Here is a 24,276-nt window from a genome sequence, read left to right as displayed (position 1 = left end):
CCCCCCCCCATACAGTAAAAGGCCTGGCTCTGCTCAGTACGCTCCATTTGAACCCAGGTCTGCAGAACCAGTTTCAGCGTCACAGGACTTTCACAACATTAAGACATTTACCAACCCTTCAAGTCTTACCCTGGTCCTGTGTTTCGCTGCTGTAAAGAAGGGGGGGAAAGTGGGGGTGGGGGGCAGGAGAAGAGGAGTCGCCGTACACCGTAAAACTGATCGTTCGTGTGCAGGAGACGGCGTTCACCAGCACAACCAGCTTGATTCGCCGGGACTACCAGCGGTGTTAAAACCTTGTGACAGGACCCATCGTGGCGACAAAGGTCCCGTCAAACCATCGGCCACGGACTGTCCTCCCAGGTGTCCAGGTGTCCACACACACACACATCGCTCCAGGGCTGGAGGAGACCGGAGGAAGGAAGTGGGGGCGAGTCGAGAGCCTCGGCTTGTTTAAATGCTGCATCGCGAGCTTGTGTCGTTTTCTCAAAGCCACCGTACTTTGACATGAATCCGAATAAATTCTCATTAGTTCAGTTTTAAGTATTTTCATTTATTTATTTCAGGGCTGCTATTTTCATAATGTAAATGAACAGTGTCATGGAGTTACATATTAAAGGCAAAGAAAGAAAAAAAAAAACAAATGACAACTTTCTCTTTGGTTTTTTTGGTATTTTTTAAATTGTCAGGTTTCAATTTGATAGTTTTTTTTTTTTTCTTTTGGCAACATATAGATCTCAAAAAGTAGGCAATAATAAGTTAGAACTAGTGCTAACACTAAAGCTGAGCTTTCATTCAGTGAAATCCAGGTTGAATGTATATTTTGTAAAGTATTAAAGAGCGTGGAGGGTTTGTACAGGAGAGTGAAATATGTGATGGGATGTTTCAATAAAGAAAATTATTAATTTACTTTTTCTAGGTTTACTTTGTCCAAAAATAGAAATGAATTTTGGGGGTTTGGTTTAAGAGGGGGGGAGAGATGAAAAGCTGTGAAAAGTCTTCAACTTACTTTATAACCAAAGACTAAAAGATTTAAGTCCTTATTTTTTTTTTCTTTTTAAATGCACATGTTTTCTACTCTCCTTCCCCGTCTGTTTTTTGTTTTTGCATGTTTCTGCATGATCTCTAATCAGACCACTGTCTTACCTCATGGTTTTTTAAACCAGCACTCTTTCATTATTTTTTTTTTGTTCTATCAGGCTGTGAATGATTGTCGGAGCGGGGCGGAGGAAGTGTTTGACGCGGTAGGCGTGGAGGAGAGAAGGGGCGGGAAAAGGAAATGTATTTTGTTAAGAGACCGAGGGAGGAGAGGAAAGAGAAAAAAAAAAACGAAGTCACAAAAGGAGCCATCGTTATTGTTCTCATGTGAATGCTGTTAAATCTGATCTATTCAACATTTCACTCCTAAACGCTGCAGTGGATTGTGTCTGGGCATATTATGGGATGTCCTGTCTGTGTCACGTCTCTGTGCCTCCTGTGCCGCGGCCTGCAGTCGGCAGGCCGTTCGGTGTCTTTCTCTGTGGCTTAGAACCAAACCAAACTGCTTATTAATTGTACAATCAGACCTATTTTTTTTGTTGTTTGCTTTCCACTTTGTTTTTCTTCCATTTGAAGGAGAAGCCGTGTACATGCCAAATGTACTGTATGAAAGTGATCACTGAGCCTTGGAGAAAATACACAAAATGTCCTTGTAATGTGCTGTTCAGATGATTTTAGTTCTCTCAGAAATAAATATCCGTTTCATTATCAGAATGTTGTCAGACGTCCTCATTCCTCCACAACCACTACACGTCAACAGTTTTATAGTTTCACAGTTTCTTTTCCGACACGACAACAGTCAACACGAGTGTGTAGCAGAAAGCTTGCCACGGGTCACACAAACATGACCACAAAAACAAACGGCAGCAGATTTAAAAAAAGAGTCGCAAACAGAAACTGAGGGAAAACACCTTCTTCCAAAACTGGAGATTTTCTGACCAAAATGAGGTCCAAGTGGCATCCACTAATGTTACTGTAGGTTTAGTTATTTTCAGAAATGGATAACAATAAAATAATTCCATCTGTCACAACATTTAAACTATCCCAGCTTTATTAGAATTAGTGATGAAAACATTAAAGATAACTTCCAACAGTGTGCTGCCTCCTTAAGATTTCAGCTTTAATGAGAAGTATTTAAGCTGTTAAAGCTTCTCTTCAAAGACTAAAGGCTGAATGAATTTTCATTGTCTTTGTTTTAACTCTGAAGGAAGAAGATTTATTCGCCTCTAAGCTCCTTAAAAACCCATTGTTGGAACAGACAGTTATTCTAGATGACATTAATCAGCCCACAGTACTATTTTGAGGAACCTTGAGGTTATTTCTCGACCAGGATTTGTTCTTTCTGAGCTCTCAGGTTCCCGATCTCGAAGGCAGGTTTTAAGCTTTTCTGTATTTCCAGATTTTATTTACGAGGCAGACATTTCTTCTTCCTTTAAGACTGGGGTTTTACCTGCAGGTTCCTTCCTCCTCAAACGGGTCATTTTGTTTCACCCAGTGTTTCCGCTCGAGGATTTTCTTTCTATTTTTAGAGGGTTTTTTTTTTTTGGACATTTAGTTTTTATTGTTGTGCACTGGAAGCATGAACATGCAGGTGAAACTAACCTTATTAGGCCTCAAGCTAATTTTGACTGTCAAGGAAGTTGAATCTCCTCCAAATTCCCCAGAATAGTCTCTGATAACGCTCCACGGAGCTTGAATGTTGGAAGGAGTTTATCTTTTTTTTTTTTTCTTTTTCCACAAAGGCAGTGTTTTTTTTTCTGTTTCCCTCACATCGAGGAGGGTGAGCTCATCGTGCTCCTTGAGAAAGAAAGATGACACCTGAGCACGCAGAGGTGAAATCATCCTCGGTCGTCTGTCAGCTCCGAGTCAGCTCGTTCATTAATCACAACACAGATACGGTTTTATGGTTTTCCGTCAAAGCGACACAAACTGGATGAGCTCCAGCGCTCCCAAACTGACAGCCGACTGAACAACCAATAATTAGGCCCACTTTGTAACAATGTTGTCACTTTTTAATTGATTCAGTATTCACACTTTGGTTGTCCTTATGCTGTTTTGCAGTCTTACAGCTTCTGCATACTTTGTACCATTTTGCTACTTTTAGCTACCACTTTGATACTTTTAGCTAGCCTTTTGCAACTTTTAGCAGCCCTTTAATGCTTTTAGCTAATGTTTTGCTGCTTTTAGCTATTGTTGCACTTCTTTTCGCTTTACCAGCTTAGTTGCAGCTTCTTCAGAAAATGTCCTTTTCTTACACTCCATGTTTGCAGAAATTTCTATTTTTCTAATTTGGATTTAAAGTTTTTTTTTTAAATTATCACTACTACTTATATTTTTATATTTTGTGAAACTAGTAAAATGCATGCCAGTACTTTAGGGATGAATACAGTTTGAATCTTAAAACGACTGTGTTGTTCACCGGGGACCGCTCTGAGTCAACCTCTGACTGTCATATTTAGTTTTCTGTAAACATGAGATATCTCAGGTAGAAACATGTCAGAGCTGCTGCGTGCACATATTGCATGAACGTGCACATAAACAGATGCATGTTTATGTGACAGTGAACATAAGCAGAAAAAAACCCCACCTTTTTAGTTCTCGCCTTTTTTGCTCACATTACGCAGTTTGCTGTTGTGACCAAAACCTCCCATATTGTCAGGAGTGAGCGACGTTTTGCCTCATAATACGTCCGCGTGACCTTAAGTAGCACAAAGGCAGACTTTAAATTGACGTATGAATGAAAAGAGAAGGGAGTGAGACGTCCAGATGTCCTCAGGGTCATGAACTTATCTGCACTTGGCTGCAGAAAAACCAACAAACCAAAACAAACAAACAAAAAATAACATCAGCTTTGCTGGAATTCCATCCTGGATGTTTACAGGTGCCATCATATGAATCCAGTTTCCTCTCTCAGAAACTTTGTCTGACATAAAAATCCAGACTTAGGAGAGCTTACAAACTGTGTTTAAATTCCTTCCAGTTTAATAGATTTAAATCCCAGATCACATCTCGACACAAGAGAAAACCCAGTGATTCGCTCTGATCAGGCACTTTGTGTCATTTAAACGTTCTTCTTGAGAGGAAGAGACCTCCGACAGAGAAAGCCTCAGGCAGCCGTCAGCGTGGATCAACCGGAGACAGCAAGACAAAAAAAAAAAAAGATTGTATTTACACCTATTTGCCTGTGCTCGGATATACTCTGCTTTCTCTCCGAGGTGTGGTTTGTGAAGAGTTTTATTCCAGCAGGCCAGAAAGAAAAAAAAAATCAGCTCATGTAAGGTGTACACAGTGCCTCAGAATTAGGTCAAGCACACTAGGTTAAGTCCAAGTGCTGAAACTCAACCAGCTCTGCAGTTTGAGTCAATCTCAGGCTGCCACATATGCTGCAGAATCCGCTCAGACGTGGTTAAATATCAACACTCAGCCTCTGAGGGGCCCCTTGTACCTGAGGACGGCATCAAAAGGCAAACTCCTAGATCAACATCAGGCTCCAAATAGCCCTACTGTTGCAAACTGGATCAACAAGACTTTGCGTCACTGACAGCTCTTCCTATTCACATACTTTCCACAGATCAAGTGTGTTCATGCAGTGGCGCTTCAGAGCTGTGAGTCACACACACACAACACTGGAGTTGGGTAAGAATGAGGGAGTGTTTTAAACGTCACCACCGTTCAGTAAATTCTACATCCATGAATGAAGGGTGAAAAGAAAATAATAAATCAACGTTTCCTCCCTCTTCATACCTTTATTACTGACGTGTCATGACACGTTCTGACTCCTGATGCTCAGGACTCATAAAACACATTAGTCATTCATCACTGTTTTGATTATACAGGGGTGTAAAACAGCTAATACGCACATCAATTTCTTTTTTATGTATCTTTTTTATTTTATGCAGAGGCAAAATATTTAAATAACAAACCCAGAAGGATAAATTACAGCACCGTAAATGTTTGACACATTTCCAGGGAATAGTGGTTGTGAAGCGTACCAAAGAATTAACAAAAAAGCTTGTGTCAAATATTCTGAGGAATAAGTCTTACTCCATCTTGGCAATTATTTGTGCTGTTGACAATTTTTTTTTTATATGAGTTCGTGCGCTTTTGTGCAATGACAATTACTCACCCTGTAGTCATTTGCTACCACTCCCAACAGCTTTACAGTGAGAAAAACGTGAAACTCTGACTTAGTGCTGCCATCTAGTGGCAGTACAGGTTCATTTTATATGGGTATATATATATATATATATATATATATATATATATATATATATATATATATATATATATATATATATATATACTGTATATGCAAAATTTAGAAGAACGGCGCCATCATGTGGTCATAATCTGAAAGTAACTCCAATATTCCAACTAACATTGAATTACTGATTAAATCTGATTAAATCTGAATCCAGAAGAAATAAAGAAAATAGGAAAACACACACATAATGATAATTTCTTCAAATGGCCATCTGATGGAGCCATATTTAAATACTAAAGGAATAACATATGAGATCTTACAACAGTCAACATTTATAGTTGTTAAAGGAGGAAACGCACAAGTGTAGTTCACAGTGTGCAGAATAGCTTCTTTGTAAGTGAGGAACATAAAGGATCCTTGTTTTTACTCACTGTCATGGCTCACTGGAACGCTCAAAATGGAGCTGTCTTTAAGGAGCAGCTCATTTTATTAAGCAGTTAAAATGCCAGCTGTTATAAAATGTATTTATTTTGCAGCAACTCCGTTTAATCACAGAGAGCTAAACCCAGTCCATCTGAGCAGAATGAAGTGTTTCACTGTGTTTACAGTTATGAATCTGCTTTACTGCTAAAAAAAAGTTATTTGTTCTCTGTGAGGAAAGTCTATTGTGGGTAACATGAATGTGAAATGCATCTGTATGGAGCTAAATTAGGGTCAAAATGTTTGTTTATCTGAAAACAGTTAAATAAAATAAAACTGTGCTTATAATGATGAGTGAATAATGTATTTCATTTGGAGGATCTCTTTAATCTTTGAACTGTATTAAAACGTTTCCAAAAATAAAACGCATGATTTGTTTAGTAAAATATGCAGATATAAGTGCTTTGTTTACATTAAGTACATGCCTGCATTTCAGAATTGCATATCAATATATGTGGAAAACTACTTAGGCAAAGTCTTTCAGATTGCACCATTTGAAACCTTTTTTATGTCTTTGTTTTTACCTTTAACAAGCAGAAACACAAAATATAATGACTGGTACTGTAAATTACCTATGGCTACATGCATTGCAACAGTTACATCGTATTATATTTAATAGGTTTTTTTGTTGTTGTTATTGTTCTTGGTAAATAAAGTTTAGTTAAATAACATTTTCTGTTTGTATTTGAACAGTGGAGCTGGGAAAGCTGCAGTACCATTTCTGACCAGCAGGTGGCAGCAGCAGATTCCTGTGGAAGTTATTCAGCGAGCTAACCAGCAAAGCTCAGTGTTTTTACTGGTTAACTTTAATTACCGGACACTGGGTAAAACGCGTTTAATTCGGGTTGTGTTTACACAGGAGGAAGAATGGCGGTGGCTTTATGTAATCGCCAGGGCAGTGTTGTAGTTTAAAAGTGGGCAGAGCGGCGTCCACCGCCCACTCTCTGACGCTCGGCTGCCTGCGCGGCCTGCGCTGTTTTGATTCTCGGCTCCGACAGACAGAAACATGGCGGAAGACTGGAAGTCCAGGTGACTTCTCCAAGCAACCCTGCCTTTTAGAAAAGAAAAGAAAAAAAAAACATTAATTGGTCGCAGTGTTTGAAGAAGGGGGGTTAGCTGGAAAGCTGGCAGCTGTTTTAGGTAGCCGGTTCCTCCCGGAGGACATGGAGGTTACGGCGGAAGGAGAGGCTGAGGAGCTCAGGTAGGTGGCAGCGGCTGCGGACGGGCTGGAAGTGGCTGTGGCTTGATAAACGATAAAACTAAAAACGACCATTAGCGAGAACCCACTCCTTGATTAAATAAAGCACTCTGTAATAGTTTGGGAGAAGAAACTCACGAAGTGTAGGAAAAAAACGGGACTAGTCTGCTAGCAGGGATGCTAAGCTAAGGCTAAAAACTTGACATGTCATGACATTACTGCATTTGTCAAGCTGTATCAGATGTTTAATTATTAATAGTGATTGGAAATTTTGTTGCATTTGATCGAAATACACTTTCCTAACCAGGCGAATATTTTCCCATTAGTTTTGTTTTTGGTGGTGATTGCTAACATTTTCCCTCAGGTCGTGCTAGCAGCTAATGCTAGCTGTCAAATAAAATAATGTTTTCCTATCTGTCTCTGTGTTGCACAAACAAAAACTGCAATTTATTTTTTTGTTGCTGTTGTTGTTTGCACAACCAAATATCCACAACATAATTTATGGCAATGTAACAACACACTGACGTTTATGACTTGTTTTGTTTGAACTGTGAGCAGGAAATGTCTGAGAGGTTAATGATTAAATATGAGCAAATTCTAGCTTCATAATTGAAGTTTAGGAGAAACCAAAGTGATGACAAATCTTCCTTGAGGTTTCAGAGGATCTAATGTTTGCACATTTTAAAAAAATAACAATACAAATGAAACAATACAAATGTGTTTCTGAGAGAGCCGTTGTTGCCTAAATGCATCATGCTCTGCAGAATGTGAAGAATGTTATCTAACTTGAAACCAAATACATGATGGGGTTTGATTAGTGGCTCACTCACAGCTGATTCATACATGTGCCCTTGTGCACATTCACTACCTGTGTGAAATGCCAAACTCAAACTCGTGGGAAAAGATGTCAGCCTAATTAAAAGAAAAGATCAAGGTGCATATCAGGTGCTAATGGGTTAAAGAGAAGATGTCCTGCAAACAGATGGCATCAGCAGATTTTTTTCTTTCTTTCCTCTCGTAGTTTTGCAACAAGTTTCTTTTAGTTTGACCTCTGTTCTGAGAGGGTAAAAGAAGAAACTAAGTTATCACTTTGCAGTTCTGATGGGATGTGACTTATTTTGTTTCATATCTGACACTTCTAGGGCATCAAGCCGTTCCCTAAAGTTAAGGAACGTCTCCTTTTGTCATCAGAGCCAGTGAAAAGAACATCCTTAACAGTTTCTGATTGTCCAAGGCTTCATCTGTATTTAAAAGTTGTACAAAACGAGATAAATGTGACGCATTGTCAAACCTAATAGGTTTTGTTTCACCAAGGAGCTGCTTCGGCCTCATCTGTAATCATTTTATTTATATAAAGCGTGGGGCAGGATGTTCATTCATATGTTCGGATGCAGTGATGCATCTTTCTTTGATAGTCAGCATTACTGGTTGGGAAATTGCTGAAGAGGACATTTTTCAGTGTCACTGGCAGATGTGTTTTGATTCACGCCACCGCACTGCTGACAAAAGCATTTTTAAATGTTATGTTTTTTTTACTTTCTTACTCATTGTTTCTCCTCCTCGCCTTCCTGTTTGCGTTCAGGAGGGAGCACTGGAAGCTGCTGTCCAGCCTGAAGACCACAGTGGAGGGTCTTTTGTCCACCAACAACCCCAACGTGTGGTCGCGTTATGGCGGCTTGCAGCGGCTCCACAAGGACATGAACAACATCCTCAGCCATGGACTGAAGAACGAGCAGGTAAACGCGTACGGCCTGTCTGGTCTGTTACTGGTGAACATCTGAACTGAGTTAATTTGCACCACGTTTCATAAAAAGGTTACAAACACATCTGTTTTTACATGCATATGGTCAAAGATGATCTCATATTCTACACTTAATAAACTTTAATATGACATTCTTATGGTCTAAGTTTTAAATAATCACTTGTTGTCTGTAAAAACATTACTGTCGTTGGTTTTTAATGGGCGTCCAACCAGCTGGCTTTGTGTTGCAGGTGTACTACAAGCAGCGTGACTACTGGCCATTTGTGTGGTGTGTTCGATACATCGACCCCAACCTCGCCTCACATGTTGAAAAGGTACAGTCAGCTGCAAAGGAAGATGGTTAATTTTCCTCGCTCTTGTCTGGAGTATTTCAGAGCAGCCTGTATCTGAACCACGCGCTGTTCTGCGAGTCTTGGATGCTTCCCTGCTCCGTCCCGCATGACTCAAAGGAGTGAATTACCTCAGCAGGTCGCCACCAACGTTAGCAGAAGCCTGTTAATGAAAGATCATTTTAAACCAGCTGTGTTGAAGCGATGAAGCATCTCAGACATGCAGGACAGCGTGGCACGAGGATCTGGGGAGGGAAACGTTCTTTTTACTGTAAACATGAAATTAGATATGCAGGCTGGCCTGTTTTAGTTCTGTGGCACATTATTTACAGTCTGCAAGAGACGTGCACTTTTCTCACTCTTAATTTGATCATTTCTGTGTCTGGTTTTCCTTTTTGAAGTGATGAATGGTCTTGACAGTGTAAAATTCAGGCTGCAGAGATGACAGTATGTTTCAGTTTGTTGTTGAGATGAAGCATTTGTTTAAGGAAGACAGACTGCTGCTGAGTAAAAGTTATTGAACTACTGGATAATATATTTGTTAAAAAGAGAAAAAAACAGTAGTTAAAAAGATTTAAAAGGGAGATAAAAAAGAAGTATCTATCAGTTTTACCCAGTCTTCTTATATAAAGTCTTTTTATGTGCTGTTTCCTATGTTGCATATTATTTCTGAGGCAACAGTGTGTAACTTTGGGAACAATCACCCTTCAGACACAATCCCCCATCAAGATTTAGTCGGATTTTCCTGCAACAAAAGCTCTAAGAGTTGCTGGGCTCTAATTATCCTGATCTTGGTTGCTGTGCTGACAGGCTGTAGTTAGAGCTCGCTCAGCTCTTATGTAACTGTGATGTAAGGATCACATGATGACCTTTGTGAGGGGGGGCCGAGTTCCTTTCTGTCCTTTTTGGTTTGTGCTGCTGAATAGTCTCATCTTACCTGTTAATCCTCAGGTAATTATCAAAAGGCCCCTGATGCTGTCTAATCTTTGTAAGCGCTTTTATCACATCTGTGTCGTCTCTCTGTCCGCCCTCAGTTCAGACACCTGGAGCCGGTGCTGAGCAGCGGCATGCAGAGTGCTGGGGAAAGCTACAAGGCTGAGCGCTGGCTGCTTCATAGCTTACAGGTTCACAAGCTCTCAGCTCAGCTCAAACCGCTGCTCAGGCATCGAGAGAACACATGTAAATATTATAATGGTGAGTATTATCTCAGTAATCCAGGATGAAAATGATAGGCAGTGCAAAACAAACCTGGTCCGCCTTTTTCTGTTTCTGTTTCCTGTCATTTCTCTTCACTTTCTCTGAGTCTTTCCCTCGTGTGTCTGTTTTCCAGATGATTCCTTCCTGCTGAGCGAGCCTCATGTGACCGCCATGTTCCAGTGTCTGGAAGCCGTGGAGCAGAATAACCCCAAACTGCTGGCCCAAGTGGACACAGTGGGGGTGGGTTTTCCATACTTTTGTGTGTTCATCCGAACGTTTGTGTTTTGAAAATGTCAACCGTGGTGATAAAATGAAAGTATTTATTGCTTTAGACGGTGAAATATAGTCAGAGAAAATGTAGTTGGTTCTTCACGGCGCTCTTTTGCCCCTCCAGCTGTCCCCTCTGAAGGGCTCGCTGGGTCTGTTGAAGAGCCAGAGCCTGTGCGTTCTGCCGGGGTCCGATGGAACCTGGAGGAAGGCTGACACGGCCCCCGGAGGAGACTCCCTGAACCGCAGACTCACCACCTCCAACTGCTCTCTGCGAGATGCGATCGTCAGGAACCACAAACCTACAGACACTACAGCAGCCAGGACCCATCACCTGGCTGAGGAAAGCATCAGTAACAAGTGTAGGTTGAAAATCCTTTCTGTTTATTTAATTTTCTTTTGTTATTTGTACTTTTTTTTCCTGATTCAGACTGATTCTCAAAGCAACATGTGTCATATTAGAAGTTCTCTAAGTGACAACTGTGATAAATTGATGGTTTTTGCAGAAAGAGATTATCATCTTTTCCCACTTTGGCCCAACTTTAATCAAATCTGAAACATCTCCGATGGTTTGCAGCTCATTCCTCATAAAGAGTTTTCTCTCAGCATGCAGTTCTGTGTAACATTAGATTGTTTTTCTGTGATGCAGCAAAATGTTTCAGGGTTTACTGAACAAGGTGGTCACGCTTTTCTTACGTCCGAGTTTTGGTCTTGTGGCTGTGAATACGTGACTTTTTGTGTGTGACTCGACTGACTGAGCGATTTTACCACACAGAGGACCGACTGTTTGTGGACAAGATCTGTTGTTCGGGGATGTGTTGATGCAGCCTAAACACAAACCTCACAGTCCTGGTCACAAGCAGAGCTCTTTTTGTTTTCTCTAACAATAATTGGAGTTTTTTTTTTTATAATTTTAATTTCAGGTTAGTTTGGTCAAAATAGGTTTCAGTTTAGCCACCTTCATACTCAGAGCCTCAGCTAGAAAAATACAAAACTTGACTTGCAGATGCACCACTTCCTTCTTTTTTTATGTGTTTGTAAAACTCTTCTTTGTGTTGTGTTGCAGACACTACCTCTCCCGCCAGCAGCCATGAACCCCCCTGGGTGTTTGTGTCCAGGTCGGGGGAGATTGAGCGAGGTCCCCCTTGGTCAGCCGCCGTCCCTGCTGCCCCCCTGGCGGAGTCTCCCTCGCCCTCCTCCCTCCAGCCCGAGGCTGCGGACTGTTGCGACGGCGACTCTGACGACGGTCCCGAGTATCTGGCTATCGGTAACCTGGGGCAACGCAACCGCCGTGGCTCCCGAAGCTCCACCCACAGCAGCGGGCAGGATGAGACCAAGGAGCTGCAGCGGAGCTCCAAGGCTCAGACCCCGCCACGGCGCTCATCTTTTTCAGAGGGTCAAAGGGGGCCGGGCCGGGGGGCCCGAGGGCACACCCGCTCCTTTTCAGACACGGGGATCAATCAGAAACTCAGGGATGGTGAGTAAGACGGGAGATAGTTTTTGGATTATAATAAATATTATGTGAAAGTTTTTTTTGCCCCATCTGAAAGGAACAACACTACACAGCAACGTGTCTTTACTTGCATCGCCCAGTTTCAGTTAAAGATAAAAATATTAACATTCAAATGTAAACACCTCAGAGCGCCTTAAAAGTCTCAATCCATATTTCTTTGATATGATGAATAAAGATAAAAGAGAAGGTTTTGTTTGACATTAATATGTAATAAAAGTTCATCTACAGACAAATGAAAGTGTTCAGATATCAGTAATCACTGAAGGGGGTTGGTTAATGTTACACCTCTTCCTCAGGGCTCTTTTAAATTGATCCCATATTTATTATTAACTCTAAGTTGTGTAAGACCAAACTCTGTTTCTTATCTAATCTTGTCTGATGGTTTTAAGATTTGCCAGCGTAACATTCTCTCTTTCTGCTCAGATTTGAGTTCTCCTTACAGCTCGGGTTCAACTCTCCCTCTGCTCTATTTCCCTTTTCTCTTGTTGACTCTTTGTGCAAAGGAGGGGGCCACAGAAAAATCACCATAATAATAGAGGATCCGGTTGCAGGTTGGCAGTGCAGGTTCACTGTACTCCCATCACTCGCTCCCACCCTCACTTTCTTTAGTTTCCTCTGCATGACGATGGACTTGATCCTTCTCATTCCCAGTCTTGTGTTTCTGCTCATCATTTGATCCCTAAGATTTGTATTTTATTTGGACTGCACATTGCAAGTGGGTCAAACATACATGAGTATGTGCCATTTATTTATTTTTCTCATGCACACCTTTTTTTTAAATTTTTTATTTCCTCTCAGAGCATTTCATTGAAAGCATCATTGAGCATTCAAGTGCTCTTGTTACACTTTATTTTTTATTTTTGCATGTACAGCAGATAAAAATAAGGAAGTTGTCAACGATTGGAAACTTTCAGAAGTAAAAGGAAACACTAAGCTACTAGTTTGGGAAAGTAAAACAAATGAACAAATGATAACACATTTTAATGAATACATTTATTATTTGTTATTCAGTAATATGATTAAATCTGAGCTATCATATTTTTCTATTTGCATGTAGGAAAACAAAGCATTTTTATGGATTATTTGACTCAAAGATGAGAAAATTAAAGCTTTACTTCAGCAGTTTCCATTCAGGTTAAACAATTGGTACAAAGTTTGGTTATGCTGTTGTTTTTAGTCTTTAGTTTTTACATTTAATGTGTGTATTTCTCAGAATCAACGAATGAAGACAGCAGTATGACGGACTACAGTCCTTTCTCACCTCAGCACAGCGACTCCAGCACTCCCAGTTCTCTTTACATGGAGTCCTGTAAGTTTACTGACGAGTTTAAATACATATTATTACACCATCCAGGCTTTGTCACAAACACTGGGCGGGGGAAATTAAACATGGCAACGCCTGTGTTCAAAAGCCAAACATTGGTCTGTTTTATGTGTTGATTGGATGGTGTGTGTGTGTGTGTGTGTGTGTGTGTGTTTCCATTGCTTTAGATGGGTCTCAGAACAGCGGCGTCCCTGATGGGATGTTCAGGAAGCCGTCAAAGGGGCAGAGCCTCATCAGCTACCTGTCAGAGCAGGACTTCGGCAGCTGTGCTGACCTCGAAAAGGTGGCACCTCGATTAACTTCAAATGCCAGTTTCATGGAAAGAGTCGATAAACATCCTAAAAATGTTGGGAGAAAAAAAGAAAATTGGAAATAATTTTATGTGGATCGTAAAGTGATTCATTTTCTTGTTCTGCAGGAGAACGCTCACTTCAGCATCTCGGAGTCCCTGATCGCTGCCATCGAGCTGATGAAGTACAACTTGCAGTGTCAGGAGGTGGAGGGAGAGGAGGAGGGGGACAGCGACTCCGAGATCCAGCAGCTCAAGCAGAAGATTCGCCTGCGGAGGCAGCAGATCCGCCGCAGCCGTCTGCCCCCCTGCACCAGCTCGCAGCACAGTGAGCTTTCATTTACACCTTACATTTCTTCTCTGTTTACAGTAGACACACCATGTGTGCTTATCCAGACACAGCTTATCATCTTTAAATGGTGACTGTGCCCGTCTCTTTTTGATTTACTTTAATTTCTAAATAGAACTGCGGGACATGGAGAGACATGATAACAATAGCTCATTTATAAAACACACATTTAAAGATATTTTGCTTCCAGTTTGTATCTTCTGAAGGATTCATTTTCCCAACTCTTTCCTTCTGTGCAGATTTCCACTCCACGGACAGCGGAGGGTCCAGGAGGAGCTCTCAGGACTCGTACCAGGGTCTGTCTGACTCCGGCTCGGCCGAGGAGGTGGAGGAGTGCGTGCTGCAAGGTACAGAGAGGGAACCATGCAGTCTAACAGAAATACACAAATGTATTTTAGTTGACTTAGTTGACATCTGAAAAAGTGATTGAGTTAGGGGTTTGTATTTAAACCAGTCAGTGCTGTAATACGAATATTTATTTAGAGCTTTACTTTACATAAAAATAAGCATTCTCCTCCATCTGCTCTTAAAGATCTGACCTTTTTACTTTATTTCATCAGAAAAGTTATAAGAAGCCTATAAAGGCTTTCTCTATTTCTCTGTGTGAATGAGTTGTGTTTTTATTTTTATGTTTAAATCATAAATCATAACCTCATAACCACATCAGCTCCTTTTTAATCATAATCAATAAACATGAAGGTCTGAGGACTCCGTTCACAGAAAGCTAGTCTTTTGATGTCTGTGATGAGCATGTTAGGGATTTCTATGGTTGCATTTCTTTCTTTTGGTCTTTAAAAGCTCCTGTCCTGTAACGAGCTGTCTTATTCCTGTAAAACAGAGCAGCACTGTATCTGAACATGTACTACATCGACACTCGGGGTGCAGTTTTCTTATGTGGGGGTTCTCATTTATGTAAAAATGATTCTCAGTACTGTGATTTGTGATTAACAAAACTGCTGTATTTCTCTCTTCCATAACATCTGATATGTTCTAACCCTCTCAGCGCGGCGGTGTTTGCCTGGGAAACGGGCGCACAGCTGAGTCGCGTGTTGAAATGCGTGCGTGTGTGGTGACGGTTTCTGTCTCTCAGATGGCTGTGAGGGTCAGTCCCTGCTGGCGGTGTCTCAGAACGGCCTCTCCTTGTCACTCGCCTCCCTCTTCTCAGGTATCTGCTGGCTGAACGTGTGGGCGAGGCTCCACGGCTTCACACAGACACTTCACTGTGTGCGTAATCCTCCGAGAGGAAGCTGGCGTCTCCGCTCCAAACTGAAAAATGCAACCTTTAATCTCTCTCTATCTTAACTGGTTAAAATATAACCGGTCATTTAAAGTTTACAGCTTGTTTTCTACATGCCGTACAAATCTAGAAGTGTCTAGAAGACTGATAGTTGGGCATTAAAGAAAATGTTCCCACCAAAATAGAACCGGTATGCAAACAGTAAAGTTAGTCAGACTTCTCTCAGACTAAACAGCAGCCAATTTCAACATCAGTCTGTGCAAAGAAACTTAAATTTTCTTCTAAATACCTGTTGATTTAATTACCTGTTGAGCTAAAAGTGCTTAGGGTTAAAGCAACTGTTGTGCACATAGATGCATAATTCTTCTGAAACAGTATTGTCATAATAAATTATCCAGTAAATCCAAATCTTGCTCCTTCTGCTTTATTTTTTTTTTTTAGTTTGGAGATGAGCCGAGCGCCTCCTCTCCCGAGTCGAGCTGTGTGTGTTGGTCTGTTTGTGTCGGCGCTCGCTGCTCGCTGCTTCAGGGCTTTGGTGGTGCAGGGAGGCGGATGTGCCCCAACCTGTTGGCTTTAATGAGGCTCGTGGGAGGAGATGATAACTGGCTTCATGTTACGACTCCATCATTATCCACCCAATTCATTATTATTTTACGTTGAAGGGAAATGAAGTGTGACTGTTGACTTATACACATCCTTCCACTTTTTTTGTTCCTTTTTGCAGACCAGAGTAAACACTGTAGCAGGCAGATAATGTTTTACAGACCTCATGGCGTCTTCTTGCATTTTGCAATAAAGAATTAGAACGACTGAGCCCAGTTATAAAGGATCTTTTAAGAAAACTTAATAACTAAACCTATTAACTTCCTGACTGTGCAATAATTGCACCTCCCTCCTCTGTCATTGATTAAAGTTGTCTTTCACTTTGTGTCACGTTGCAATCAGCAATCTGCCTAAACAAGCAGCGCAAACTTCAGCTGAATCATATTCATCTTTTCTACTGCCCGTTTTTTTTCTTTTGGATAATGATACCAGTAAAAACTACTTCTCCATGTAAAGCTCAGTGTTGTTGCCAAATTGCCCAGAAAACGTGTCGTAACCCCGAGTGGCTCTGAATCAGGAGTGTTGATCCTGTGATGCAGAAACGCTGCAGGTCGTCTCCTGTTCTGCCAAAACCTGTTCTGATCCGAATCTTAAAAACCCCCAAAACTAAGACTTTCATTGCATGCTACTTGCACATGTTCTGTAGTTATATGTAAGGAGAATATTTTTAGTGCCTTGCATGTTTTGAAATAAATACTTTTCCAACATATTTCTTTGAGATAACGTTGTGTATCAGTGTTGAATGTTGCTCTGCTGTAGCTTTTAAACCCGTGGAGGGAAACTGAAGTATCATTGTCTGCTAGTCTTCTGCACGATCCTTTCAATTCTGAAAATAGCAAAACAAAACAAACCCGCTTCTCCGCCTGATATAAATTTCCTTTTTTGTGTGACTGTCTTTAGATGCAGACATAAAGCGCAGTGTGAGCTCCAGCGGCAGATCTTTTCTCAGCTCGGAGTCCATGTAAGGAAGTTTTGCTTCATCTTTTATCCTCCTCCTCCATCTTAATTTGCTAGATTTTCTTTTCCCGTCAAAGAATAATGCATTTCAGAACAATGTGCAAATTAGATGTAAAAGATAAACAATCACTCTACCACAAACCTCCTTTTGCGTTTGTATTTTTTTTAATGTGTGTTTTTCTTTGTGTTATGAACCTTTTTTGTTTTCAGCTCTACGTCCTTCCTGCAGTCTAACTCAGCCGAGTCGGTAGCCATGGGTTTACTCAGGCAGTTTGAAGGCATGCAGCTTCCTGCAGCTTCGGAGCTCGACTGGCTGGTCCCAGAACAAGATGCTCCTCAGAAGGTGCGACGTCTCACCTGAGTCTCAAACGCTCAACGTGCAGCGTTGTTTTTATAAATGGAAAAACTTGCTTCAAATGGGATGTAAACTTTGTTTATTTTTTCTTGCAGCTGCTGCCCATCCCCGACTCTCTGCCGATCTCCCCCGATGACGGAGAACACGCAGACATCTACAAGCTGAGGATTCGAGTCCGAGGCAACCTGGAGTGGGCTCCGCCTCGACCACAGATCATCTTCAACATTCATCCTGCCCCAAAGTGAGTGAACGTTTTTCTTTTGCTCAGGAAGCTTTTTATTTTTAATCAACATTTGTAAGAAAAATATTCTTGCAGCCAGTCTTGCCTGTTCACATAAAGTCACACTGTCTTTGCTTTTCATGTGCTAAAACACGAGTTCCATGTGTGTTGGTTTTCCTTTCAGGAGGAAGATAATCGTGGCCAAGCAGAACTACCGCTGCGCTGGTTGTGGCACCCGCATCGACCCAGGTATCTCTGAGAACCAGTGGGTGGAAAAGTTTTTGTTTTTTTTAGCAAACATCATTTAACCAGTCGAAACACTAAAAGACAGTTTATTTGAACGGTTTTGGTTCTTGTTTCTGATTAGTTTTATAATTAGATCTTGCAGCTGTAAGAGACTTGAGTTTAAACACAGTTCAGCCCTGGTTAGAGTACTTTTCTGTTTGGCTTTAAATGCTGAGAGGGATTTCTTTTCAGACAGTTGAAGTTTTCCCCTGCGTGTTTCTGCTCTTGCCTCCAGACTACATCAAGCGACTGCGTTACTGCGAGTACCTCGGCCGATACTTCTGCCAGTGTTGCCATGAAAACGCCCAGGCCGTTGTTCCCGGCCGAGTGCTCCGAAAGTGGGACTTCAGCAAGTACTATGTCAGCAACTTTGCCCGGGACCTGTTGAGCAAGATCGCTGGGGATCCACTTTTCAACCCCAGTGACATCAACAGCTGCTTGTACAAGAAGGTCAAGGCCCTGGAGTCGGTTAGGGTGAGTTCAGAGGGCAGCGAGAAATGGTTGGCAACATGTTTTGTTGTTGTTGTTTTTACAGTGAGAAAATATCGCAGTTCCAAGTATCAGAGGTTGATGTTTCCAAAGACCGGCTTTAAGTTGACAACAAACTGCCTGCAGTGCACAAAAACCATAGTGTTGTGATGAACATAAAGTACCCCAAACTCAAACTTGTGACTTGTTGCTGTTTGGGTGGGTGGAAAAAAAGAAATGAATGGAGACATTCATAACATAAAAACACTTTTCAGTTTTAATGTTCCTGTGGAGGATCACCCAGCAGTCTGCCTGAAAGTTCCTTTTAGGAGTCGAGTTTTAGACATAAAGTTAACTAATTAATTTGACAATGTGTTCAGAAGTCCAGTTTATTATGAGGATGAATTTTCAGAGATGATTTATTTTTAGCCTTTTCTCCCAAAAGAATTTGCTGAAACGCCACAACGAAGCCTCCCTTGTTATGCTGTGGTTGCTGTGTGCTTTCAAGTAGTCGTAATGTTTTTACTGACTCAGGAGTGACCACAACATCTGTTTCCTAAATGTTTCCTTTCTTTGCCTTTACATACATGTTACATGTTGATGCTTTAGGACCAGCTATTTGAGGAGCATCAACTTTGCGGGGCAATTAACCATCCCCCGTACACCAGGCTGTATAATCGGGGATTAAAGGTTATATATACTGTTGTAAATATTAACTGGAATATGTTGAGATAAAGTCAACACAGAATTATTAATTTGGTTTAATCACAAGATGAAAACCATCATGTCACCATCAGTTTAGTGCGGAGGACATAAAGAGGTCAAAGCAGGCTCCAGTAAGTCTGTTTTTTATTAAAATGTTTTTGTCACGTAGGCAGTTTGTCTGACGATGTTGGAAATACTCTTTCAAAACGGAGTAGCCTGAATTTATACTTAAAAGGGCGAGTTAGGGTTTCTGTTCTTGCTTTGTTTTTATCTTCTCTGAGCGGATGCTGAATCTGAAAAGATTTGCTTCACTGAAGTAACAAAACTGTTTTAAATTTGTTCTTTAGGTTTTGAGGGTGCAGCTGTTCCACATGAAAAACTTATTCAAGACCTGTCGCTTCTCTAAAGAGTAAGCTCTCACTTTATCTTCATCGGTAACGTAATGCTCCTGTGCTCCTCTGACTCCTGTGACTTTTGTCCTTCAGGGTGCTCGAGCAGTTTGACGGCCTGCCGGGCCACCTGACCGAGGACCTGCACCTCTTCTCTCTCAACGATCTCACTGCCGTACGCAACGGAGAACTGGCCTCCCGAATGAAAGAGCTGCTGAAGCTCGGCACCGTGCACGTGGCTAAGTGTGTGGTAAGAGTCCAAGGGTTGTTTTCTGTGGCTTTTATTATTCCAAATAAAACAAGGCATCAAGTGGGCTTCATTTCTGAAACCTTGCTAACATTTTTTTTTTCTTTTTAATTTCTGTTTCCCCCTCAGCTGTGCCAAGCGAAGGGCTTTGTGTGCGAGTTCTGCGGCAACGACAAAGACATCATCTTCCCCTTCCAGCTGAGCAAGTGTCAGCGCTGCGAAGGTGAGCCCTCAACAAGAGACCCCGCCTCCCGCATTTCTTTTCCACTTAACTGGAAAGACTGGAAGATCCCCAACCCTCGTAGGCTGGCAAAGGCCCTCCAAAGGGACAGGAGGGAAGGGGAGGGTGGGGAGGAGGACGTCCAGCTCGGATCAGATCAGGAGGAGGAAACGGGGGAGGAAGAGTGGAGGGACTCAGATGATCTGAGGCCAGATAGAGGGGGAGGGTTTCAAACGTCTGGGAGGCCTATTGCAGTTCCCGGTATTCCAGTTAATGAGGAAGAACAGGAGGTGGCAGGGAGCTCCGAGTCGGAGCGGGAGGAAAAGATGCAACGAGAAGAGGGGGGAGAGGAGCAAGATGTGCCCAACAAGGAGAAGGATACTCGCACGGGAAATACAGACGAACATGCAAAGAGGGAAAATGTCAGTTTATTAAACCTTCTGAAAATAGACAGATTAAAGAAAAACGTCACAAAACAAGACAGAAGAAGTAGTAGAAGTAGCGACAATGAAATCTGCAGCAGCCGGGAGAGTTTAAACGAAGTAGGACAGGAGGGGAAAGGACTTAGGATGGTGTTAGTGTTAGCAAGTCGAGTCAGGAGACTCTCACAACTAGAAAACAAGAATGAAAGGGAAACGGAACCGAAAGAGGAAGGTGGAAATGAAGAATTTATCAAAAGGTCACTGAAGAAAGAAGACGGAACAGAGGAGGGACAGAAAGCTCAGACAGAGGCTGAAAGGGAAAGACCGACAGCCGTGGCATTACTAAGACCCCATCAGCTGAGGGCCGTTTTCTCCAGAGAGAGAAGCAGCGGAGAGAAGGGCGGACACGGCAGCGAAAACAAGGAGAAAAGTGGGACGAAAACCGAGGAGGGCCAAGCGGACCCAGCGGACGCAGCACGACCTAACTGGAGAAGTAGCAAAACCCGCAAAGCCAGGAGAGTAAGCAGAGGCAGGAAGATGAGGGAGGGAAGAGGGGAGGACGGGGGGACTAGAGGAGGGAATGATGACAGAAATGAGGAGGAAAAGCAGAGCTGAGAAAAAGCAAACAAGACCGTTTCCCAACACCAGAAATGAGATTCAATCTCAGAACATTTACACATTTTCTGCCCTTTAAGACACAAAAAAGGCTTTCTTTAAAAACTCCTACTTGTTTTAGTTGTTTGTTGTCTGGAGATTTCCAAGTACATTAGATCTCTAACAGTTTTAACTGTACTTCATAGTTATTTGTAACATTTGAAAATAGTTTTGCTAATAACTGAATATTTTACTCTTTCTTTGACTTGAATGTAAGGCTGCTACCTGCAGGAGGTTTGAGCACAAACTGGGAAAGAAGCCTCACTGTTTGAACCTTCCTGTCCAAACTTCAGCTTCTTACCTTTCACTTTGTTCGCTCCACACAAGAATCGAAGTATTAAAACTGTAATCTTAGATTCGGAGTTTTGGTCTTTCAGTGGTTTGTATTCATCACTTTGTGGTGTCAGACACTTTCACACTTTGACTTCCTGGTAATCCTTCGGTGTTGTTGTTGACACGTAACGTTGCACAGCTGGTGGTGGTCGATCTCTTGGTTTTGCTTCTGATGGCGGTGGAACTTCCTGGTTCTTTTGTCTCTGTGCTGCTGCTGCTTGTCGCCACAGGAAAAACTGCTGCTAAGTGATGTTGCTGAAGAGGTGCATCACTTCCATAAATATTTATCTTTTTGTAGTTTGCTTTGGTCGTGAATTTCAGTTTGGAGTCATTTCTTGTTCAGCCAGAACTACTGGAGGTCTTTAAAGTTTAGTAACTTTAGTTTTCTCTTCTGTTCATCTCCGATTTCAACAAGTGGTTTCAGACGGCGGAGAATTTGTTTTGTCTCTTCGTTGTGTTTTATTATTTGTTGTGGAAGGATGAATGTCATTATGTAGGTCTGTGAGAAAGATTGTAATTTATCCCTTGTAGTTGTTTTTAAATCTTTTTATTTAAGACTCATCTTCATTTGAACATGAAATAAACACATTTTTTTAAATTGGCATTGCCTTTCATTTCATCAGTCCGTCCTCATCATTTGCTCATGAATTAGTTCAGTTCATATGAAATGAAGTCGTGCAGAGGCTGCAGCCCTTTGCAGTGTGTTGTGGGTAAACAGGACGGGTCGGGACATGTTTAGGTTGTGATCTGTCTCAGATCTCCTCTCCTCCACCTGTGTCGCTGTCTCTTACCTGTGTGCCTTTTATACCCTTGCCTCCTCCTCCCTCCCACCTCAGGCCGCCTTCTGATTGGCCGCTCTGCTTGAGCGACACGCCCTATTGTCTGCAAACTGGTCAAACTGGTTTCCCACTGTTGGGTTTGCAATGGCAAACTGGAACACTGTGCTCTTAAACAAAAACCACTCATTTATTTATTTTTTTTCTGTTTGCCCTCTCCCTCAGAGTGCCACGCCTGTTACCATCACAGCTGCTTCCGGACGGGGAACGACTGTCCTCGATGTCGGCGGCTGGCGGAGCGCCGAGAGAGGATGGCGCGCAAAAACATGGAGGAGCAGGAAGACGAGGGGGGCGGTGCTTAGCGTCAGCCACAGGGCAACCTCAGGAAAGAAGAGGAGCACAACACGACAATGATTGTACTTCCTGTCCCAGTCTTCTCCGGACTGGGTGATGGTGTCCACTGCAGGTTTCCAGATGGAGCTCTTGTGCTACATCGCTTCTTCAGACAAATATGGTGACATCGTTTTCTTAAAGCCCCTTTAATACATGCACTTTAGATTGTTATTGCATCCTGCCTGAATTATGAATTGAGTAACTATTATACAAAATGGTAAATTTTCTAAACATTACTGTATTTTTGTTAAATATATATATATAAATAATTGTGCACTGACATATAACTGATTATTTAATCTAGTTTTCTTTTGCAGAAGATTTGATCACATTAAAAAAAAAAGATAATTTCTCTAAAGATTAGGTTTTAAACTAACATAATTTAACTCATTATCCTCCTTAACTTCCAGCAGTGCTGTATCTTTCCTCTTCGGCACGACCTGCTCTGTTTGATGGTGTGTGAAGGAGAAAACATGCGGCCTTGCACAGTTTCTTTTTAAGTTTTTTTAAATGCTACCCTTTTTGCAGCTTAACAACAGTCAAAGACTGTCCGTTGTACTTGTCAGCACTTCTGTGTCGTGGTAAAAACTTAACTCGTCTGTCAACATGAAGGATATTTGCAGCTACGAAGTCTGAATGGGTTTTGGGTTTAGTTGAAGTTAGTTGGTTTGACTGAACCTGCCAAATATGTTTTAATTTGAACATTCAGAAGGATATTTATCCTGTACTTCTCTTTTCTTTTGCTACTTATGTTTCCTTTTTTAAGCTATTTTCGACCCATCTGTGTGCCTTTGTTACTTTTTCAAATATTTGTTCGTTGGTCACAGAGTGTCAGAGGAAAGCTGAGTTTGCAAGTCTGGATTTCAGGAAGAGGCTTCAGAATCTGCGTTGCAAATATTTGATATGAAACTGCAGACGCTCCATTTTGTGCTGCTTGGTTTGTGTGTGTGTGTGTGTGTTCATGTCCACCTGCTGTGCTCGCAGATCTAAGCTGATTCATAACTTAACAGAGTTTCTGATTAATTGCACTGATCCTGTGTGTTTCGGTTGAGGCGTAGGTGGAACTCGGGTGTCATCCTCTTTTAAATGTTCGTTTTAAGAACATGAACTTTGACCTTTCACCTTGAAATGTTCCCGTTTCTTTAAGGATGTCCCTGCCATCCGGGTTATGCAACATCGTGAGGGGTTTCAGCCCATCATTGCAGCTAAATTTGTCACTTTTTGAAATCTTTTCTTCTTTGTTTTGTTTTGTTTTTCTCCCCCAGCAGACTCACTCATTCAGCCTATCAGAGTGGTCCACAGACTTTCTACTAACGACGACTTAAAACCTTTTTAAACGATGTCCTCGCCTCTCTGTGTGGTACTTACAGGGAGGTTATAGGGTTTCATTTGTCTGGAGAGACAGAAACATGTTCCACAACCGATATACTTCCTTTTCTTGCACTTTTAGTCCTCAGATGTAATTTGTGTGGTTACTACTGGACCAGGTTCGATGAATACTTTACTTACTGCAGCTCGTTTGTCTCTTGAGAAGAGTTTAATGTTGCTTTGGATGATTTTGAGGCTTTAAAACAAATGTCTGATCAGCTTTCTTGTTGTATTAAAAAAAAAAAAAGCTGTGGAAGAACAAAGCAGGTAAAGCACTGATTGGTTAATTTCTTAATTTTAGTCTTTAGTACAACTTCATGTGTTAACCAGAAGCTCCTTATTGATTAATAATTACTGCGATACGCGAACAAACTGATACAGGATGAATGTCGATGTACTTGAAAACCTCCTCAGCTTATTTGTTTTTTGCCTTTAATTAGGAGGAGAGATAAAGTTTAAAGTGCACTACAGAATGTTTATTATTAAAAAGGTTAATTATTATCTATCTTTATTATTTGCTTTGAATCTGTAATTATGTTGACAATAAATGACTGGCAAGACTGTTAAATGTTTGAGTTTGAACATTTGTTTGTGCCTTTTATTGTTACTTTTTTAACAGATAATAAACTGAATCTAAAACTGACTTCCTAAAATGTAAATATTTAATTGGAGCATTTTTTAAAAATAGGAATTGAAT

The 24,276-nt window shown here is 41.5% G+C and overlaps 1 protein-coding gene across 4 annotated transcripts; it reads left to right on the top strand.

Moving 5' to 3' along the window:
* Nucleotides 1-6,466: 6,466 nt before the first annotated feature.
* Nucleotides 6,467-24,154, top strand: rubcn (rubicon autophagy regulator). 4 transcript variants are annotated; one of them, XM_017413496.3, is made up of 21 exons: nt 6,470-6,920; nt 8,500-8,653; nt 8,910-8,993; nt 10,043-10,202; nt 10,339-10,445; nt 10,600-10,834; nt 11,539-11,949; nt 13,199-13,294; nt 13,477-13,592; nt 13,728-13,926; nt 14,187-14,294; nt 15,038-15,112; nt 16,688-16,748; nt 16,955-17,087; nt 17,195-17,340; nt 17,504-17,568; nt 17,840-18,078; nt 19,125-19,186; nt 19,263-19,416; nt 19,543-19,636; nt 22,044-24,154. In XM_017413496.3, exons 1-21 carry the CDS (start codon nt 6,883-6,885, stop codon nt 22,178-22,180), a joined length of 2,874 nt encoding a protein of 957 aa, XP_017268985.1. In that variant the 5' UTR covers nt 6,470-6,882; the 3' UTR covers nt 22,181-24,154. The 4 variants fall into 4 exon arrangements, with proteins under 4 accessions (XP_037830032.1, XP_037830033.1, XP_017268985.1 ...); XM_037974104.1 differs by lacking the exon at nt 22,044-24,154 and having other exon boundaries at nt 6,467-6,920; nt 19,543-21,640; XM_037974106.1 differs by lacking the exon at nt 15,038-15,112 and having other exon boundaries at nt 6,471-6,920.
* The last annotated feature ends 122 nt before the right edge of the window (nt 24,155-24,276 follow it).

Source organism: Kryptolebias marmoratus, linkage group LG24 (assembly GCF_001649575.2).
Source record: "Kryptolebias marmoratus isolate JLee-2015 linkage group LG24, ASM164957v2, whole genome shotgun sequence".
NCBI classification, from domain to species: domain Eukaryota; kingdom Metazoa; phylum Chordata; class Actinopteri; order Cyprinodontiformes; family Rivulidae; genus Kryptolebias; species Kryptolebias marmoratus.
Note: the sequence above shows the minus strand (reverse complement) of the source record. Positions and strands in the feature narration are given on the sequence as shown.

Excerpts from the sequence above, each read along its gene's own strand:
- rubcn (XM_037974104.1), top strand. The coding sequence starts at position 6,883 with ATGGAGGTTACGGCGGAAGGAGAGGCTGAGGAGCTCAG. Across the intron at positions 6,921-8,499 it reads GGAGAGGCTGAGGAGCTCAG|GAGGGAGCACTGGAAGCTGC; the intron begins GTAGGTGGCAGC and ends GTTTGCGTTCAG. Across the intron at positions 8,994-10,042 it reads TCGCCTCACATGTTGAAAAG|TTCAGACACCTGGAGCCGGT; the intron begins GTACAGTCAGCT and ends GTCCGCCCTCAG.